This window comes from Esox lucius, chromosome 24 (assembly GCF_011004845.1).
Source record: "Esox lucius isolate fEsoLuc1 chromosome 24, fEsoLuc1.pri, whole genome shotgun sequence".
Classification (NCBI taxonomy): Eukaryota; Metazoa; Chordata; class Actinopteri; order Esociformes; family Esocidae; genus Esox; species Esox lucius.
In genome coordinates this window covers 25,092,410-25,112,005 of record NC_047592.1, presented here as the reverse complement: position 1 = coordinate 25,112,005, position 19,596 = coordinate 25,092,410, and the positions used below count along the sequence as shown (strand labels likewise).

General features: G+C 42.6%; 1 protein-coding gene across 5 annotated transcripts in view; it reads left to right on the top strand.

The window, feature by feature from the left end:
• Positions 1–19,596, top strand: part of nhsl2 (NHS-like 2) — a 100,374-nt gene that overhangs the window by 37,819 nt on the left and 42,959 nt on the right. The window contains exon 1 of one of the 5 annotated variants that reach the window (XM_020044239.3): positions 16,521–16,609. The exons of the other annotated variants lie outside the window; for them this stretch is intronic. Coding sequence (XP_019899798.2) covers positions 16,528–16,609 — 82 coding nt within the window. The 5' untranslated portion in view covers positions 16,521–16,527. Of the gene's footprint in view, positions 1–16,520; positions 16,610–19,596 lie in introns of those variants that run through there. 5 annotated transcript variants of the gene reach the window in all.

Genomic DNA, 19,596 nt, shown 5'->3' with positions numbered 1-19,596 from the left:
GGTATTCACTTTCAATAATCCATAGTTTATAATGCTCTTATGTTTTTGTCGAATTTTTCTTTTTGAAAATCGTTATTACAATTGCAAATACAGTGAAGTATGAAAACTAAACACAAAACCCAGAAAATGAGCAAAATGTTTCTTTACTGCCAAACTTGAGCAGGAGATTTGTGATGTCATCGTAATAGAGGAGTGGTAAGAAACATGATGAAAGGCCCACACTGCCACTAGGTTGTCATACTTGAACTTACCAATGATTTAGCATATACCTATGATTTAGCATATACCTATGATTTGTTATTTGTTATGTAAATCAGGTGTTAAATGAGCTGTCTAGGAGACTAGGACTTTAAGTTTTAAAGTTAGGTAGTTCCCTAGCTCTTAAATTTGATCCAGGCTGTTTATCCCATAGTTACAGCCTTCGGTACTCTGTGGGTTTATAGGATTTTCATGGTCAGAAAGAATGTGTTTGAGAGAGCAGACTTGGCACTGTGAGATGGGTATCAGACTACACACACTGCCTGAGGAGTGTGTGTTTCTGTGAGTGAGAGAGAGAGAGAGAGATGGAGTGATAGAGAGAAAGACTATATGTTAACCCAAGCGATAGTTTCTTGGCTCTGTTAAACTCTTTCTCTGTGTCTCTGTGAGATTCCTAAACTTGGGGAATTGAAGAACTGTAGCAGGTGGCCTTCACGCTACCCACTCCCCGGCCTATTTCACCCCAACAGCTGGTATAACCCCTGCTGAGATTTGCCCCTCTTCACACCTTGGAACGAGTAACCTCCTCCCCCTCCATCATCGAGAGTCTGCACTTCAGTTTTCTTTCAAAACGTATCTCTTTATTTATCCTAATCTAAATCTCCGTCTTAGAATGTTACCCATCTGCCCTAATCTCCAGAACCCACTTCCTCCCATCCCCCCTCCCAAGCCTGCCTCCTTGTTTTTGTTAAGCTGTCGGCGAACGGATTTGACTCTGTGGAAACCATGGGAATCTAAAGGGGACTGATTTGGGGTTTCAGAGTGGTCCTAAAGTAGTTTGAAGAGGTTTTGAAGTATTGTATGGGTTTTGTTGCGTTCATCCTATGACTCCAGATTAATTCCTGGGTCCTATCAGCGCCTCCCATTCAAGAGGCCAATCGGAAAAACAACAACTCTTACATGAGGTCATCCACCCGAGACCCGTTCCCCCTGGTCAGGTGCCCTCAGTGGCACTAACCACAGTAAGAGTGTGGGAATGCTATTCAACACAATGCACACACAATGTGAGGGTTTGGCAGATTTCAGGGGGCTCTTGAGCCAGGCCCATATGGTTTTAGTCAAACAAAATGCTTTTGGTACTACTGTATGTTACAGCTAAATTATGTAAATGTACACTATATAGGAAATAAGGCACCATTTGCAAGTTTTATGAAGGCCCTTTAAAAGCAAATAGAGAAATTAAAGAGCATGATGGAGTAGAACCAAATGCCCTGACAGAGGAAGAATTATTATCTAATTTCATTAGAAGAAAAAATACAATGAAGTTATGTCCCATTATGCAGACTATTCCTCGTGGGCTCCTGTCAGAAGTGAGGGGAAGTCGGGTGCTGATTGGGACGCAGATTCTGTGTGTAATTTAGCTTGATAAACAGAACAGCTTCTTCTTTGGCGTCAGTGCAACCCGTAGCACTTCTGTTTCAAGCCTTATTAAAGAAGAGGGACTTTAAACAGATGCTCTAAAAACGAGGGGAAATGCGGTCTGTGGTGGTCCAGGAGTCTAATCCGCTGACCACTGCACCTGAGACAGCAATGGTTTAAATCATCCTTTGGCTCTCTCCATCTCTTTCTCTGTTATCCCTTTCACAAATCTGCCTGTTTGACCATGCCGTCAATTATATACAGACTTTTCATTACAGAAAGAAACGGGAACCTTCCAAGTTAAATGTATTTTCGCCAACTAATCTACAGAGCATAAACACACTGTGACATTATTTCTTGGTGCTGGAGCTCACTCCAACCATTACAGAGATGATGAGCATTTGGCTAGCTTGTTGACATTTCTGGACAGGGAAACTCAAATGTTGTTAGCTGTACGGACAGGCTGTTTACTGGCAAAACCCAATGTTTCTCATGCTTGCTTCCAGAAACCATTTAAAACTGTAATAATACATGCTTTGCAAATTATATCCAATAAGGCTCTAAACGGAATGTTAAATGTTCATTGGCAAAAGGCGATACATTTTCTTCATGCGTTCATAGCTCGCTAGCAATTACAGTTAATAATTAATACCAAAGTGTATAATAAAACATGCCATTAGCAAGCCATTGAATGTTAGCCCCCAGAACAAAGCTGTCAGTGTGTTTGTTGAGTTGTCCATGCACTGGCACAACTTTGGAACAGTAATGTTATATATTCATTATGTTTGCAGTCAGAAAATATAAATAACAACAATTGTTAACACAAAACCGTGTCAACGTCAAAATGTTTAATTAAATTCCAGAATGCAAGTAGTCTACTACTTATTAAACCTATGTCGAGTTAAGTAGTCATAGAAAGTTTGCAAAGCTATACAACAAAGCTGTACATTTAACTGTAAAAGCTGATCCATTTTCCTCATGGTAGCTGAGGTACATAATTTACTGCGGTATACAAACTGCTCAGAATTCCCGGCTACCCCAAGGTCTGTAAAAATGGGCGCAAACATTGGAGTAAACATCTATGTAAACATAGTGACAATAGAAACATTGGCAAATTATTTTCAGGAAGAATACCACCAGAATCAATGTTTCTCTATATATCTTTCTGTATGACAGTTCACTATAATGACCCTGTGTCATGGAATATCCATCACCTAACATATATTTTGCTCAGCTGTCCCACGCGAAAATCGTCTCCATGGCCGTTTCGCAACTCACTGTCTGCTTACCCACAATGCCCACTGGCAGATGTATGCACTCACACAACACCCACTAAAACACACTAGGACACTCCAATGCACCCGTTGTCTGTCCCCGTCCAATCTGAGGTTACATAACTCTGTGTGTGTGTGTGTGTGTCTGCGCTCGCGTCTTTTACCCAGACTGTTCTGGGTTCTGCGTTTCGTCTTTTACCCAGTCTGTTCCTCTCATGAGAATCAGAAGTTAAGTCTTCTAATTCCCCGTCCCATATGCTGTGCCTGCACCCTCACATTGCCCACTATTCCCTACCTAGTGCACTATTATACCATATTCCCTGTAGGATTACATTTGGCATGTGTGTAAGGAATTCCTCCTAGCACCTCCCATGGGTTTTCTTTAAAATCCCCTAATAACCCCCAATACTTCTTCCATCCCTCCTGCAACCCGGTCCATGAAGGGATGCCAGGGGTTAGGGACATCTAGGTTGATTACCCATGCCAGCTCAGCACAAACACATCTCCACGGCATGCTTAAGCAATGCTGTTGACAACAGTGTGCTCGCCAATCTCAGTCCACTTCTGGTTCTATGGCCTGAGGTATTCAATGGCCCAGGCTGTATCACCAAACAGCCAGGGGAAATGATCTAGCTGTAATTCAACATCTGAGGCCATTGGAATCGATATGCACACACACAACCAATGTCACGTTGAATTTAGACATATTATGCACGTCTGTTTTTGACTTCATTCCATATGCTGGGCGGGGGTACAGGTTTTACAGGTTATGTTTAGGTATTTATTCTGACTTAAGTTGATGTTACTAATAGGCATTTATCCCTTTTGCTTAATGTTAGGTTTTTATTCTGACTGGATAAAAGTAAAGTTTTGAGAATAGTTTTTTTTAATACACTGCTCAAAAAAAAAGGGAGCACTTAAATAACACGTACTAAATTAAAGATTTTAATCTTTACTGTACATTGTGTAATTCGTTGAGAACAAAATTAGTAGAGAGCAACAGTCAATGGAAACCAAAATCACCAACTGACTGAGGGCTGATTCAGTCTCACACAGAAAATAAAAGTAAACAATTGGAATCACAATGCTGTTCAAACATGTGTGAATTTCATCACAGCAATTCATAATGTGACTCAGTAGTGTGTATGGCCCCCGTGCCTGTATGCAATCCTGACAACATCTGGGCGTGCTCCTGATGAGACGGTGGATGGTGTCCTCTGGGATCTCCTCCCAGACCTGGATCAGGGCATCAGTGAGGTCCTGGACAGTCTGTGGCGATACTTGGTGGTGTTGGATTCACTGATACATAACGTCCCTGAGGTTCTCAATTGGATTCAGGTCTGGGGAACTTGAGGGCCAGTCAATGGCATTAATGACTTGGTCATCCAGGATCTGCCTGCACACTCTGGCCACAGTAGGCCAGGGTCCACTGGGTCTGAGGATTTCATCCCGGTACCTAACAGCAGTCAGAATTGGCTAGCACGTGGAGGTCTGTGCGACCCTCCAAGGATATGCCTTCCCAGACCATCACTGACCCACCGCCAAACCGCTCATGCTGGATGATGTTGCAGTCAGCATAACATCTCCAGACTCATTCACATCTGTCATGTGCTCAGTGTGAACCTCTCGTTTGTGAAGAGAATGGGGTGCCAATGGGGGTCCTGCCAATTCTGGTGTTCTCTGGCACATGCCAATCAAGCTGCACGGTGCTGGGCTGTGAGCACAGGTCCCACTAGAGGAAGTCACCCTCATGGAGTCTGTTTCTGACAGTTTGGTCAGACACATGCACACCAGTAGCCTGCTGGAGGTTATTTTGTAGGGCTCTGGCAGTGCCCATCAATCTGCTAGGTTGATGCCATTCTACGGCCCTGTCCAACTCTCCTTGTGTAACGGCCAGTCTCCTGGTATCTCCTCCATGCTTTTGAGACTGTACTGGGAGAAGTAGCAAACCTTCTTGCAACAACACGTATGGATGTGCCATCCTGGAGGAGCTGGACTGCCTGTGCAACCTGAATGGGCTGTAGGTACCGCCTCATGCTACCAGTAGTAACAAGGACACTAGCAAAACGCAAAACTAGAGATGAATCTGTCTGGAAGGATGAGCAGAGAGCAAGTGTCTGTGGCCACCACTGGCAAAACCATTCCCTTTTTGGGGTTGTCTTGCTTCTGTTGACACTGATTCACAATCACTTATGCTTCCTAACTGGACATATTGGTATCCCTGATGTTTAATTGACTTGTGTTATACTGTGTTATACTGTGATGATTACGTATTCCCATCATTCTTTTGAGTAGTGTATATACTAACGATCAAAAGTTTGGGGTCACTTAGAAATGTCCTTGTATTTGAAAGAAAATCATTTATTTTTGTCCATTAAAATCACATCAAATTGATCAGAAGTACAGTGTAGACATTGTTACAGTGTAGACATTGTTACAGTGTAGATATTGTTACAGTTTAGACATTGTTACAGTGTAGACATTGTTACAGTGTAGACATTGTTACAGTGTAGATATTGTTACAGTTTAGACATTGTTACAGTGTAGACATTGTTACAGTGTAGATATTGTTACAGTGTAGACATTGTTACAGTGTAGACATTGTTACATTGTAGCTGATTTTTTCTGGAGTATCTATGTAGATGTACAGAGGCCCGTTATCAGCACCCATCACTCCTGTGTTCCAATGGCACGTTATGTTTGCTAATCCAGGTTTATCATTTAAAAGCCTAATTGATCATTAGAAAAACCTTTTGCAATGATATTAGCACCGCTGAAACTGACTGTTGTGCTGATTAAAGAAGTAGTACAATTTCCTGGCTTCTCCTATTTGCACGTCTGGTTAGATGCTAACTGCATTTCGTTGTACTGTATTTGCACTGTTCAATAACAATAAAGTTGAATCTAATTTTATAACATTTGGCCCCTATGTTTTCGTGGGTAACATCCTAGAAAGTCTGTTCAATTTGTTTGGTGAGTGCAAAGTACTAATCATGTCTACATTTTGTGATATGCTTGCACACAAAAACACATTCACACACATACAACCACATGAATTAGCATAGGATGAAGAGGTACAAATATTTTATTACACACAAACACTCACACTGTAGATCAAGGTATAATCTGAGCCTTTTTACCATTGTTCTGCAGGGACCACAATCAACAAGAATAATTTAATCTCGGTTTCATCTAGGTTGTTAGGCCTTAATCCACCACGCCAGATGTCTGCTAAATGCCCCGGGTCGATAGAGAGCGGTGGCATTGATCCAACATCTTGTTGAACCGGGATCCTTTGTGATCTCTTGCTTTCTTTTAGCCCCCATCTCTCAGTCCAAGTCCAGTGGTCCATTATCGTTATCCATTTCAGACACTGCATGGTTAGGCAGATCGTGTAAGTACATATCATTGGGCCTTAGGAAGGGTACTGGTCGGTTCTGTTCAACAATATTTTTCTGGTCTTAACTGTGGTCCTATTTCATTTGGAAGGGAATGCTGCTTCCAACGCCAGGAAAGGTCGGTTTCCAGGAGTGTGTGTAAAATGTGTTGATGCAGTAATGTAACTTGCTTGGGATCAAAGCTTCTTTAAAATCCCCTTTATTTTTATATGTGTTGTTCATGTTGTCCAAAAGTTTAACATTAAGAGAACTAGATGTTGAGTCCTATGTTTGTTTCTGTGGGCAGCCCTACTTGGCTGTGAGATGGTGTAAAGTGAAATAAACTTCAGATGAGTTACACTGTATCATTTTGATCTGTGGTTGGATTCTTTGACGTTTCAAAGAATGATAGATTGTGTTGGCAGTTGCAGACCCATTCCTTTCTGCGGTGCTCAAATCATGTAAAACTGCAGAGCACCACAGTTTGGTGAACCACCAATAGTTGTAGAGAAATAGAAAATGAAAAAATGAAGAGAGGGAATACATTTTAGTGGGAAAAGGCAATCAAAGTTTGGGTATATCCTCTTTCTCTCTCTCGGAATTATACGTTTTACATTTAATTGTTGCTCTGTTTTTTATTTTAAAACACTAACACAAAAAATCAGTGGCAGAGACAAGATGTCCAGTCCCTGCTAATGAGAAGCATCCCCACAGCATGATTCTGTCCCACAGCATGACGCTTCACTGTAGATATGAATCATGGACACTTAGCATGGACACTTAGTGTGGCCCCAAAACTCTGTTGTGGTCAAAATTGACCACAAAACATTACCCCATATCAGATATCACTTTTTGAGGAACAGGTTTTACTTGCCAACCTACAATACAAGCCAGTATTATATAGAGCTCTTCATGTGATTGATTGGTGCACAGCCCTTGAACTCTGTAGCTTCTTCAAGGTGATTGTTGCACTCACCTGTGGCTTCTAAAGTCTCCTTATTGTTTTCTAGACCCTTTTATCCAGAACCTCCACACAACTCAGTAGTAGTAAATAAATTCTGGTCGGAAAAGTAATTGCTAGAAGGAAGACAATATTAATAATACAAATTACTTCAGGAAGGCATAGGATAGATAAATAAATAAATGTTCTTTACTATGTTGTTTATGCTCCACTAGTTACCCATTTCTCATGTCAACAGATCACAAATCTTGCTGCTGTGACTGCACATTGTGGTATTTCACTTAGATATGAGAGGTTTAAAATTCTAAGTAGGTCTGTATGATCTGAGGGAAATATGTGCCTCTAATGTGGTCATAATGGCAGGAGCTTATTAAATACAGCTCGGTTTCCACCTCATTCTTTGGGCACTGTTACATTGTTACACTGTTACAACAGCCAAGTATTGCTGTTGCTGCCTTTCTTGATAGCAAGGCTTTGCTCAATTACTTTGTACATCGTCAAGGTTTTTCCTAATTTTGTGTTAGTCACAGTGGTCAGGTTTTCTGCCACTCTGACTTTTTGTTCAGGGCAAGGTAGCATTTTATTTCATTTTTTACAGTGTCAAATAGTTCTTTTTGATTTCTCATGATTTGTTTGGGGGTTATTGAGTTACTGTCTGGCTCTTCTCCCTCTTTCTCTCTCTCACCGCCTCTCTCATCCTCCTTATTTTCTCACATTCCCTCTCTCATGACAGCTGGCTACACAGCTGCATACAAGTAATTGTTTTCTTCATGGTTGAATAGAGACAGCACTGGAGGTGCAAAAGGAGGGAAGGGCAAGAGAGGAGAGACTTCTGGAAAAATGAGAAACGACCACAAACAACGCAGCAATCTAACCATCCATAATGGAGTAGTATGGATGGACCAATTCTCTAACCTTTTATCTTATAACAAACCATGAAAAAATTAAATAATTGTCTATTAAAGTATCCCAAAACCCATCAAATCACTTGGAAAGAATTACAGGACAAAATTCCTACCTTCCAACACAAAAAAAGCCTGTGGTGTTGTAATTAGTTGGGAAATGTGTCCGACTTAGAATGTTGCTGAGACAGTTGTGGTGCAGGATAATTTAACGTTTATAATAATTAAATATCTATCATCTGACTCTAAATTATTTGGGAATATGGTATTAGAAAATATTATATGCCAGTTTAGCACAAAATAGCTACTTTTTATGTCACACCCTGTACAATATGTGGACAAGCAGTCTAACTATGAGCAATTGTGTCTCGAAAGGCTCATTCTGGCATCGTTCAGGTACATTAAATTGTGTAGCAATCCGGATGTGGGGATGTCAAGTCTGGTTGCTTCAACATACGTATATAATTAATTATCTTCTGGTCTAAGAACATGAGTATTGACATTGGTGCAATTGAAGATAGAAGGAAGGCCAAAGTAATCTATATTTTGAAGTAATACAAATAGGAATACACTGATATCACAATTTTTCAGACTGTGTAAAAGTACGATATATTTGGGTACCTACCAATACCGAGTACCGATACAAAGTACTCAAAGCTGAACTGGGTAGGATTTTTTGAGTAAAAAAACAAAAGTTTTGTATCCTGTAAACATGTTGTGTACCGGGTTCTGGTGTTTTCACGATTCTCTCGTCTCTTCACTTGACAAAAAATCAGTTATCATACTTGATAGGTATTGTATCAATGTCATTCACAAATTAAAGAAAATCAAACGTTGTTGTGCCATGAAATGATATTGCTTTGTCAGTGTAAAGATTGTCTGCAGTCTCGCAAGCAATTGCTCCTTATGACTTTTCCAAGTATTAATATACTAGGCCTATTTCAGGCTAATAATAAGAAATGTTAGTCAGTTTAGCACAATGCTTAATGGTGTCTATTTAAATATTCAAACATAGCGTGATTTTAATGTGTGTCAAAATTATCTAATGTTGAGATGCAATATCCCAATACTGGCTGACTAGCGTGCTAGACTAAACAGTACTTACTTTATCATCCGTGAAGTACATACTGGTAGTATGTAGGATGCGATTTGAGATTTGACTGATATATAGCATTCGTACGCAATTGGGAGCAGCTTCCAGGACAACAGACTGCCAATTCCTCCCTTATAGCATACACTTCAAAAACTGCAAAAAAGCAAAAGACTTTAAGGAGCTCTCTATACCTAGCAACCAGGAACCCTGAACTAAAACGAGCAAGCCTAAGAATAACGTTGAACTTTGAGTTAGCGCTATTTTTTTGGAACAGGTGATTTGTTTTTGATATTATTATTATGAACGTCTTTCTTTATCGTGCATTGGTGCGGAACCGCTATCTGATCAGTGAGTAATGGCAACATCTTATGTAATGGCATATTTCTATGAGTACGACTACAAGTACTTGGGCGCCTTTATCGGCCCGATACTGGTATCGTTACATCCCTACAGGACGCTATCGAGCTTTAGCTCTAGCTCTGCTGTAACCAGCTCTGCGATCTCAGCAGCAAGCACTGCAGTGCAAAGATCCAATCTAGGAACAGTGAGGTCCAGTTGAGGTGCCAACTTGGCCTTTCCAAAGACTAACCCATCTTCAACTTGCTCATTTCGATGTCACCTTGAGGTAGGCCACAGCTGTGATGGCTTTCACAGATTAATCCGCAAAGACGCAGAGCTCCTTGTTCTGAGCATCCAAAGGTGAGAAGGTAGAGAATCTGCGGGGTATCTGAAGCTCCCGTAGATCCTGCAGTGATTCTCTCCATCTGGTCCAGTCTGCCTCCTTGTCCATAGGTAGGGGTGAATGCATGCTATACTGGTATCGGTTTTGGTGTATCCCTAAATACAAATTATTCCAGTCAAGCAATAATGTTAAAATGCATGACAGCTACAGACCAGCTAAATTCAATGTCCTCTTCAAGCATCAAAAGTCTATGAAGTATATACCATAAGAATATTAAACACTATAGCACAAAACGTGCCGAAGGTATCTCTTAGTGATTGACACCATGATTTAACATGAACGTTTCTAGACCGACAATTCAAATCCAAATTTCCCATTGTGTTAACAATAGAACCACCTTGGCTACAAACATGAAAAAAACGAAAATGTCCCATTGAGTTGAGACACCAGACCAAGTTGGCTTTCTAAAACACATCTCTTTCATTCCACAAATGTTGATAATTTTTACAAGATGATAAATATCACAAACCAAAAATTCGATTTATCCATCCTTGAATTCAACATCATTTGTAGTGTCTTCCCCAATAATCAGAACCAAGGTCTAATCAGCCCAATTCAAAAAAGCGTAGACAAATTTGACCCAAAAATGTATTTGGGATAAATTACAAAAAAATCCACCAGAAATAGTTTCAAAATAACCTTAAACAGTTTAGGCTTACTATAACATAGCTGCAGAAGCTTGTAGCCAGCAAAGATTTTATCTATCCTGAACAAATCCTAATGCATACTTTGTTCTGTCAATGGCGAGGATAGAACACTGGTTGCCTACATTGCAGTCTGGGTCTCTAACCACCACGCTATATACAAGGGGTAGTTCAGTCAGTCAGTCAGTCACTCGCTCAGTAAGAGACATTGGCTCTTCTTGGTGGGCTCCACCTACGCGATCCGGCAAAACCAGAAAATAGTTGATAGCATAAATATTCACCCCCTTTCAGTTTTGGCTATAGGCACATTTGTCATCGACTACAGCCATGAGTCACATTTGGATAAGTCTACCAGGTCTGCACATCTCTGTACACAGCAATGTTTAACCATTCTTCTTTTTTTGTTCAACCCCTGTCATGTTGGCTGGGGACCTTAGCTGACCAGTCATTTTCAACTCTTTTTACACATTGTCTATTGGATTGAGGTCCGGATATTGGCTTTGTTTTCAAGTCTCTCAGGTGTGGCTTTGGCTGTATGTGTGCGGTCATTGTCCTGCTGGAAGATGAATCTTCTCCCAAGTCCCAGGTCTCTTGCAGAGTTCAGCAGGTTTTCTTTCAGGATTTCTCTGTACTTCGCTGCATCTATTTTGTCCTTGAAATTCACAAGCTTTTCAGGCCCTGATGCACAGAAGCACCCCATAGCATGATACTCCAACCAATATGCTTTATGGTAGGGATCATGTTCTCTGAATGGTGTATGCTATTAGGCTTGCATCAAAAACAAAGCTTAACATTGAGGCCAAAAATACCTATTTTAGTCTTCAGTTTTTTTCAACAATTGCTTTTTTTGCCACTCTCCTATAAAGTTCAATTTTGTGAAGCACCTGGTCTATTTTTACAGTATACAGTGTCTCCAAGCTCAACCATAGAAGACTGTAACCACTTCAGAGTTGCCATAGGCTTCTTAGTGGTCTCCCTGACTGGTGCCCTTCTCTCCTCTACACTCAGTTTTTGAGGAAAGCCTGTTAGACAGATTCACAGTATTCACATATACAGCTGGGGGGAAAAATGAAAAGACCACTGCACATTTTCTTTCCTTTCCAAAAAAGTTGAAAAGGAAAGGTTTGAGTGAGGAACAGAAGCTTTCAATTTGCAGTGGTCTCTTTATTTTAACCCTTCTGTTCCTCACTCAAAACCTTCCTTTTGGAAAGGAAAGAAAAAGGCACAGTGGAGCTGAAGAGAAGATTCACATATTCTCTCCAATTCTTAATAAATAACTTTACCATGCTCTGTGGGATATACAGTGCCTTGCAAATGTTCCTACCCCTGATTGGTGCTTTTGAAGAATGTTCCTTCGTTTTTATTATATATTTTTTGTTTGGAATTTTGTTGACCATACTGAATAGTGAATAGTTTGAGAGCAGCGGAGTGTACTTACTCAGTGAGCATGGCCTTGCTATTGAGAGAGGCGGCCATAAGCAAACCTGGCCACAAAATGAGAGAGAAGGCAGACACTAGCCACAAAATGAGGTGGAAATGGAGCTGCACTTTCTAACCTCCTGGGAAATGTATGACCACATTAAAGCCACATAATAATTTCCTCAGATCATACAGACCAATAAAGAATTTGAAATTTAATAAAACATTTTAACAAATGTTTTCCATGCCAATAAAGCCCTTTAATTAAATTGAGTGAGTGAGCAAGAGAGAGAGAGAGACAGAAAAAAACTCTGTTGCCTATGCTGTGTCTGGGAAATCTGTCCAAATCTGTAATCAATGGTTTTGTCTTGCTACATTCCCCTACCATATAACTCCAGCATTCTCCTCAAATCATGAATTGTCAAGGCTTTCATTTTACAAAAAACGTATTGCTGTTTCTATGGCCAGACAACTACGCCAAGCCATTCTGCTTTTTCCCACACTGCTCTTCCAACCAGGAAGTCACATAGATCAACCGGTGTAGTGGCGCACACACTCACCTGACGACCTTGAACACGATGAAACCAGTATATCCTCCCTTGGGGATGCCGGCCTATTTACATCATCCATGGAGCTTCCCAACCTCTCATCAGCTAGTAGCACAGTCAAGGTTCAAACCTAGACTTTGGTGGTGAGCTTGGCGCCACGGAAAAGCACCACTGGGAGGCTGCCTAGTCAGTGGTAATCCCTGACGGCATTGGCACTGTGGTCTTGAGCACAGCACAGCTTTCGCATGACAGAGGCTGTTAGTGTTTAGTATTAAGCCTTTTAATTGGTATTTTTCCAGAATTCGACACTGCACTGTGTCATTATTCCAATAATATATTATAATAAATGACATGCCGGGAGATCGATTTATTAAATCTATCATTCAAATAGTGAAAATGTGTTGAATTTCCATCCCTGTTATGGTGCATCTATCTAATCATCTTGCAGGTCCAGGCATGCTTAATCGGTGATCCTATGGTTGGTTTGGCCAGCAGCTGGTCACTAGGGGTGTGTGTGTCTGTGTGTGTGTGTGTGAGGAGTTGATGGAATGGAGAGGTCCTGGTTAAAGTATATGGAATTTGAGTCCAGCTCAGAAGTCTGCATACGCTTAGTTCTTAATACTGTGTATTGCCCCCTTTAGCATCAATGACAGCATGCAGTCTTTTCTAATAGTTGTCTATTAGGCCCCGAATTAAGGTGGTACAGCTGCCCATTCGACTTGGCAAAATGCCTCCAGGTCATGCAAAGTCTTTGGTCGTCTTGCATGAACTGCATGTTTGAGATCTTCCCAGAGTGGTCAATGATATTAAGGTCAGGAGACTGTGATGGCCATTCCAGAACCTTTTTCTGCTGTAACCACTGGAGGGTCAACTTGGCCTTGTGCTTAGGGTCAGTGACGTGCTGGAAAGTGCAGCTTTCATGAAGAAGAATGCAAATTGTCTACCAGTATTTTCTGATAACATGCTGCATTCATCTTGCCATGCATTTTCATAAGATTCCCTGTGCCTTTAGAGCTCACACACCCCCTAAACATCAGTGAGCCACCACCATGCTTCACAGTGGGGATGGTATTCTGTTCACTATAGGTCTTGTTGACCCCTCTCCACATATAGCGCCTATGGTTGTGACTGTAAAGCTCTGTTTTTGTCTCGTCACTCCAAATTACAGTGTGCCAGAAGCTGTGAGGCGTGTGAAGGTGTTGTCAGGCATATTGTAACTGGACTTTTCTGCGGCATTGGTGCAGTAAAGGCTTCTTACTGGCAACTTGACCATGCAGCTCATTTTTGTTCAAGTATCGTCATATTGTACTCCTTTAAACAACCACACCGTCTTTTTCCAGAGAAGCCTGTATTTCTCCTGAGGTTACCTGTGGGTTTTTCTTTGTATCCTGAACAATTCTTCTGGCAGTTTTGGCTGAAATCTTTCTTGGTCTATCTGACCTTGGCTTGGTATCAAGAGATCCCTGAATTTTCAAATTTTTTAATTTTCCATCCATTAATCCTTTTTGGATATCTTCTTATATTCTTTTCCATCTTTATAAAGTTTGATTACCTTGTTACACAGGTCTTTTGACAGTTCTTTTCTGCTCCCCATGGCTCAGTATCTAGCCTGCTCAGTGCATCCACATGAAAGCTGACAAACTCATTGACTATTTATACACAGACACTAATTGCAATTTAAAAAGGAACTTTTTAACCTGTGTGTGTGGTTCACCTTGTGTGTCTGTAACAAGGCCCAACATTCAAGGGTATGTAAACTTTAGATCAGGACCATTTGTGTGATTTCTGTTATCATTATGATTATACAAAGGAGCCAAACAACTATGTGATAATAAATGGCTTCATATGATCACTATCCTTAAATAAAAGACAGTTCTTTTTTTTGCATGCTCAGTCATCAGTCAAAATCAATGCCAACATTTCACATTTTCTGCCAGGGTATGCAAACCTATGAGCACAACTATATATTGGCCATGTACCACACCCTACTGATCTTGGTGTTGTTCTGGCTGTTATTTTCCAAAAATGTTTTAATACCTATCATTTTGTGATCGCAAGATTTACCTTGTCCGTCCTGCCTTTAAAGTATATGGAATTTGAGAGAGACAGACAGACTGAGAAAGAAAGAGAGAAAGAGACTGAAGAAAACAGGGTGACAGAAATAGGAGTGACATGTTGAAAGAGAAGGAGATAGGAGATGAGAAGACAGGCAGGGAGAGAACTGTCATGGCCCCCAGTGTTTTCCTGTCTGTTGACACAAATTCACCATGTTTGAGCTGTTGTGTGTGTGTCTATTTGATGTTGGACAGTATGTAGGTTTGTGTGCCCATGTGTGTATTTTAGACAGTGTTGTCGTGGTATCCCTGCTGTGGAGAGATGTTCTGTAGTTCGTGAAACATAACTCACCACAGAGTTAAACTGCCACTTCCTTCCTACACAAGCCCTCACACACACAGTCCTGTTGCTGCTGTTTTTAAAAGATGAAAGGTGGGAGAGTCCTCTGGAATTTGATGTGGAATGTCTAGCCCAGCAGTTCCCAACCTCTGAGGACCACCATTTGCTGAGTCACTGAAGTGTTTCTATAGAAAATATCATGCAGCTAAAATCCCATGTGGGCCACTGACGGTCCACAGACCACAGGTTGAAAACCACTGGTCTGGCCATTTACATGTGTGTATGCATGTTGATGCCTTTTGTGTGTGTATGTGTGTGTGCGAGAGAGAGAGAAAGAGTGTGTGTGCGTATGTGTGTTTTCTTGCTGTGAGGTCACATGGCATTTACCTGACTAATGCCTGTGATGAATTGGTAATAGAAAGTGAGCGGGAGAGAGTGATGGATTGGAATTTTAAAACCGTCGTCCGCAGTAGTGCTGGGGTGAAACCTGCCTTGCTCACACTGCATTGTGTGTGGTCGTGCCTCCGTATGTGCTGCCACGAGAGTGTGTGTCTCTTCAGATGTGTGTGTTTGTACACCACTGCACCACTTCAGTTGGAGTCCTCTTTGTGAACTGGCCGTTGTCCTTTATAGACCTGTATAGTTTCCTTCCATTGTGCGTGTGTGTGCGCGTGTGTCCTTGCGTGTGTGTGTGTGTTGGGCTAAACTGACACAATCATGTCCTTGGGTTCCGTCCCAGCTCACTCTGCTCCTGAAGAGGCTGCTATTATTCCCTTCTGTAATGACAAGGGAAACTGTGTGAGTCTGTCCGACTGCGGTTATGGTGAGGGAATAAAAAAATAGGAAGTCTTCCACCTTATGACACGCTTACGGCGCCTTACGTCACCCTAGCGACACCTTTGCAAAGCTTCTCCCGCCGCTCCCCGCGCTCTTCTCTGCCCCTCCCTTCGCCTGTCTGCTGCTAATGCAGAGCGTTATCTGTCTGTCTTGTCCTCCTCTGCTCTCCCTACGCACCTCCTCTACGCTCCCCCTTGCTCACGTCTCATTCTGTATTCCCGCTGTTGGACTCTCTCTCTCCTCCCAATTTCTGCCTGTCTTTCCTTTTCTGTCTTTCTCCTTTGCTTTCTCTCTTTCTCTCTCTCACTCTGTCTGGCTCTGTCGCTGGCTCTTTCTGAATTGAACAACAACCTCAGCACCTGATTGGTCAAATCAAGACAACAAATGCACTCTCTCTGCTTCTCTCTCACACCGCTCTCAGACACACACACACACACACCCACAAACACTCCAACACCCCCACACACAGAAACACATTGATACAGACATATAGGCTGCCTTGCAAACTGCTCAGTCTTCAAGACACACTCATGCGCTACACTCAAACACACACACACTCCGAGAAACACTCACAAACAAGATGCCAGAGCTGGCAAACACACTCCAAGGTGCGGACACACACGCACTGACTCGGACACACTGACACACACACACACAGACAAACACAGACACACACTCAGCCAGTCAGTCATTCAGTAGAGCGCAATGTGGACATAGTGATGTTTTGGGACAGGAAGAACTCCGCCATGGGAAACTCCCAGAGGCAACCCAAAGGCAGGCACAGAACCAAGGGGTCAACAGGTAGGGCTCCCTCACCCTACATTCATCCATCCATTCATTCATTAGCGACAGCACAGAAGGACCCGGCTTTCCTTCTCATCGGCGTCACCTTCATGGCAGCCAGAAGAGAGCGCAGAGGGGAGGGGGACTGGGGGGGGTCCGTGTGTGTGAAGGTACTGCTCCAGCGCTTTTGATAATGCATGGCTGGATGGGATCTCTACTGGGTTTGTATTTATTCCATCTATACTGTGTGTGGAGAGAGAAAGACAGAGAGCAAGAAAGAGTGTGAGAGAGTGAGCTGGGCTGAGAGAAAGAAGTGGACAGTTTGTCTATTCCACGATTCCTGCATAGTCAACAGCCACCTACAGCACACAGGGAAAGCCTTGTTCAAACAAAGCCATGCGCTGTATATTAAATCCATTTTGTTCAATTCTTCAATGGGGCATAAGCAAAATTTACATAGCAAACATTTGCCAAAATTGTCAAAGCTGAGATTAGAAATCCAAAGTAATAATTACACACACAACACATTTATTTATTTATTTATGTCTTTATTGGTTTCAGTCACTAAGCAGAAAACTCTATTACTTTTTCACAAACACTGATTCGGTTGTCCATAGTAACCAAGTAATTAGCAATCTGTAATTGACAATCTGTTGCAAATAAATATTATGCATTTGCTCAAAGTTTTTCACTACGTTTCAACTGAGTAATGTGTTAAACGGAGCAATGCAAGTTTGAACCTTGCTGCTTTACCTCTGGGTTCTTAAAATAAAAGGACGTGAATGCACATGCTGTTTACAATAGCCTTGTGTGTCTGAGTTCCCCGCAATTACACTTTAAGATGCTTACACATGCATGCATGAAAATACACCCATTAGATACGCTCCCAAACATCCAACCATTCCAGCATACCTTATTTTGCCACTAACTTGGAAATATGGGTAACATACATAGACAGTAATAGCACTCTCTGACTCTATCTATTGGTTATGCCATAATTCTTCAGTCTCATAAGCTGCTATGGGACGGTTTTCCTGGCAACTATGTTGGGGAACTTGAAGGCTATCTGTTTGTAGTGAGGGGTTGGTGAAAAACGCCCTGTATGTGTCTTGTGTGCACACACCTGCGCACATGCACTGCGCCTCTCCCTCTGACACACACACACAGACACACACACACACACACAGACACACATACACACGAGACCTTCATTCACATTTTCACCGACTGATGGCGTCATCCATCCACCGGCAAGCCAGCAGCCTCGGCGTGAGGGAGGAAGGGAGGGAGGGAAGAGAGGGAGGGAGGCAGAGGGAGGGAGGCAGAGGGAGGAAGAGAGGGAGGGAAGAGAGGGAGGGAAGGAGGGAGGGAAGAGAGGGGGGAGGGAAGGAGGGAGGCAGAGGGGGGAAGGAGGGAGGCAGAGGGGGGAAGAGAAGGAGGGAAGAGGGGGGAAGAGAGGGAGGAAGAGAGATGGAGGCAGAGGGGGGAAGAGAGATGGAGGCAGAGGGGGGAAGAGAGGGGGGAAGAGGGGGGAAGAGAGATGGAGGGAAGAGAAGGAGGGAGAGGAGAGAGGGGGGGAAATGGTGGAGAGAGTGAGAAAAGAGGGGTGCAGGGAGAGTGGTAATGTGTGTGATTGAATGCGTATGAACAGCCGAGCCGGCTGCTGTTGCTATGGCAACGTTCAGGTGTTAAAGCAGGTCAATCGAATAGTGCTCTGCTCATGACCAGTATGTGTATATTCAGTGTGAGCGACTGTGCCCGTGGATGAGTGATTGCCTGCACCCATCTCAGGGTGGCTGTGTGTGTGTGTGTGTGTGCGTGTGTGTGTGTGGGTGTGTGCGTGCGTGCGAGCGTGCAAGGGTTTGTCAAAATGGTGGTTTGTGAAGTATACAATAGGGAGAACAAGTATTTGATACACTGCCGATTTTGCAGGTTTTTCCACTTACAAAGCATGTAGAAGTCTGTAAGTTTGATCATAGGTACTCTTCAACTGTGATTGACGGAATCTATAACAAAAATCCAGAAAATCACATTGTATGATTTTTAAGTAATTCATTTGCATTTTATTGCATGACATGAGTATTTCATACATCAGAAAAGCTGAACATAATATTTGGTACAGAAACCTTTGTCTGCAATTACAGAGATCATACGTTTTCTGTAGTTCTTGACCAGGTTTGCACACACTGCAGCAGGGATTTTGTCCCACTCCTCCATACAGACCTTCTCCAGATCCTTCAGGTTTCGGGTCTGTCGCTGGGCAATACGGACATTCAGCTCCCTCCAAAGATTTTCTATTGGGTTCAGGTCTGGAGACTGGCTAGGCCACTCCAGAACCTTGAGATGCTTCTTACGGAGCCACTCCTTAGTTGCCCTGGCTGTGTGTTTCGGGTCGTTGTCATGCTGGAAGACCCAGCCACGACCCATCTTCAATGCTCTTACTGAGGGAAGGAGGTTGTTGGCCAAGATCTCGCGATACATGGCCCCATCCATCCTCCTCTCAATACAGTGCAGTCGTCCTGTCCCCTTTGCAGAAAAGCATCCCCAAAGAATGATGTTTCCACCTCCATGCTTCACGGTTGGGATGGTGTTCTTGGGGTTGTACTCATCCTTCTTCTTCCTCCAAACATGGCGAGTGGAGTTTAGACCAAAAGCTCTATTTTTGTCTCATCAGACCACATGACCTTCTCCCAGATGGTCATTGGCAAACTTCAGACGGGCCTGGACATGCGCTGGCTTGAGCAGGGGGACCTTACATGCGCTGCAGGATTTAAATCCATGAAGGCGTAGTGTGTAACTAATGGTTTTCTTTGAGACTGTGGTCCCAGCTCTCTTCAGGTCATTGACCAGGTCCTGCTGTGTATTTCTGGGCTGATCCCTCACCTTCCTCATGATCATTGATGCCCCATGAGGTGAGATCTTGCATGGAGCCCCAGACCGAGGGAGATTGACCGTCATCTTGAACCTCTTCCCTTTTCTAATAATTGCGCCAACAGTTGTTGCCT